Source organism: Musca autumnalis, unplaced genomic scaffold, assembly GCF_047663935.1.
Source record: "Musca autumnalis isolate F117 unplaced genomic scaffold, ASM4766393v1 scaffold_2, whole genome shotgun sequence".
Classification (NCBI taxonomy): Eukaryota; Metazoa; Arthropoda; class Insecta; order Diptera; family Muscidae; genus Musca; species Musca autumnalis.
Window position 1 is genome coordinate 16850275 of NW_027411755.1, and position 2096 is coordinate 16852370.

The 2096-nt window shown below is 45.5% G+C and overlaps 1 protein-coding gene across 1 annotated transcript; it reads left to right on the forward strand.

Moving 5' to 3' along the window:
- The first annotated feature begins 320 nt into the window (after window positions 1–320).
- LOC141392077 (uncharacterized) lies at window positions 321–1601 on the forward strand. Its single transcript, XM_073965034.1, has one exon. The coding sequence runs from the start codon at window positions 321–323 to the stop codon at window positions 1599–1601; it is 1281 nt and encodes a 426-aa protein (XP_073821135.1).
- Window positions 1602–2096: the final 495 nt, after the last annotated feature.

Here is a 2096-nt window from a genome sequence, read left to right on the forward strand (position 1 = left end):
ATGGTCCTTGCGGAGTCCACAACCAAGCCTCACCGTGCATGGAAAACGGAAATTGCACAAAGCGTTTTCCCCGTCCCTTCGTAACTGACACAATCAGTGGAATGGACGGATATCCGTTGTATCGGCGTCGTTCTCCAAGTGATAATGGTAGATCCATCGTGATGAAGGTGAAAGGAAACGATGTCGTCGTCGATAACCGCTGGATCGTTCCATATTGTCCGCTTTTGTCAAAAACATTCTCAACGCACTGCAATGTTGAGTACTGCAACTCAATCAAAGCCATAAAATACGTTTGCAAATATGTGAACAAAGGGAGCGACATGGCGGTCTTTGGTATTGCTAATCCAAACGCAAACGACGAGGTGACGATATTTCAAATTGGACGTTACGTGAGTTGCAAAGAGGCAATTTGGCGGCTGTTTTCATTTCCGATACACGAACGTCACCCGACTTTAGTACATTTGGCAGTTCACTTGGAGAACGGTCAGCGTGTCTACTTTACAGAAGCAAATGCAGCGCTAAGAGCAGAACGACCACCAGCGACAACATTAACAAATTTCTTTTCGACATGCCAAAGCGATCCATTCGCAAGGACTTTACTCTATTCTGAAATGCCACGCTATTACACGTGGAACGCTGCATCGAAGAAATTCCAACGCCGGAAAAAAGGTGATACTGTTGCTGGCTTTGCTGATGTTTATTCGACTGATGCCCTCGGACGAATATACACAGTTCATCCACGCCAAGACGAATGCTTCTATCTTCGCTTGCTTTTGCTGAACATTAGAGGCCCCACATCCTTCGATTCCCTTCGTACTGTGGATGGTGTGCTGTGCGCCACTTTTCGGGAGGCTTGCCAACGTTTGAATTTGCTCGAAAACGATTCACATTGGGACTTAACGCTCGCCGATTCAATTGTTTCTGCGCCAGCGAATCAAATTCGTACATTGTTTGCGATCATCATAGCCACATGTAATCCATCGAATCCAACCGCATTATTTGACAAATACAAGGACGATATGGCTGACGACATTTTGCACAGAGTTCGCACGACAACTTTGAATTTCGATCTTGAAATTAACGAAGAGATACGCAACGAAGTTTTAGTTCTGGTCGAAGACATGTGCTTGCTCATGTGCGGCAGTCTCCTGTCGACATTAGGATTGCCAGCGCCCAATCGTTCGATCCACCATGCATTCAATTCCGAATTGCAACGAGAGAAAACCTACGGTCGAGATGAGCTCGCCGAAAGAGTCCGAACAAATGTGCCATTATTGAATCCCGAACAGAAGAACGTGTACAATTCTCTAATGAAGGTTGTTGACGATGGAACAGGAGGCATTTACTTTCTCGATGCTCCAGGTGGGACAGGCAATACATTCGTCATTTCGTTGATTCGGTCAAGATCACAAAGTGCGTTAGCTGTTGTATCTTCTGGAATTGCTGCCACATTGTTGAAAGGCGGTAGAACTGCACATTCCGCTTTGAAGCTCCCGATGAATCATCACACAGTTGACGATCCAACGTGCCCAATAAGCAAGAATTCGGCGACAGGCAAATTGATGCGAGAATGCAAAATCAGGAAAGGATCTACGAGGTGATTTAAGACGATTTGGTGGGGCTTTGATATTGCTCTCCGGAGATTTCCGTCAAACACTTCCCGTCATCCCGAAATCTTCTGCTGCTGATGAACTTAACGCATGCCTAAAATCTTCGTTTTTGTGGCGGCATGTCCAGAAGTTGCAATTGACCACAAACATGAGAGTCGCATTGCAGAACGACCCATCGGCTGCTGAATTTTCGAGACAACTGCTGGAGCTTGGCAACGGCCATATTCCTATTGATGTTTCGACTGGATTGATATCGTTCCCTGAAAATTTTTGTGAATTCACATCGTCCAAGGAGGAACTCATCAGCAAAGTGTTCCCCGGCATTCCACAAAATTACAAAAATCTCGATTGGATTGCTGAACGGGCAATACTAGCAGCGAAGAATAAGGACGTGGATAGCTTAAACTTAATTATTCAGTCAAATCGCAGGGCAACTGCACACGTACAAATCTGTTGACTCCGTAACCGATCAAAATGAAGCGACTA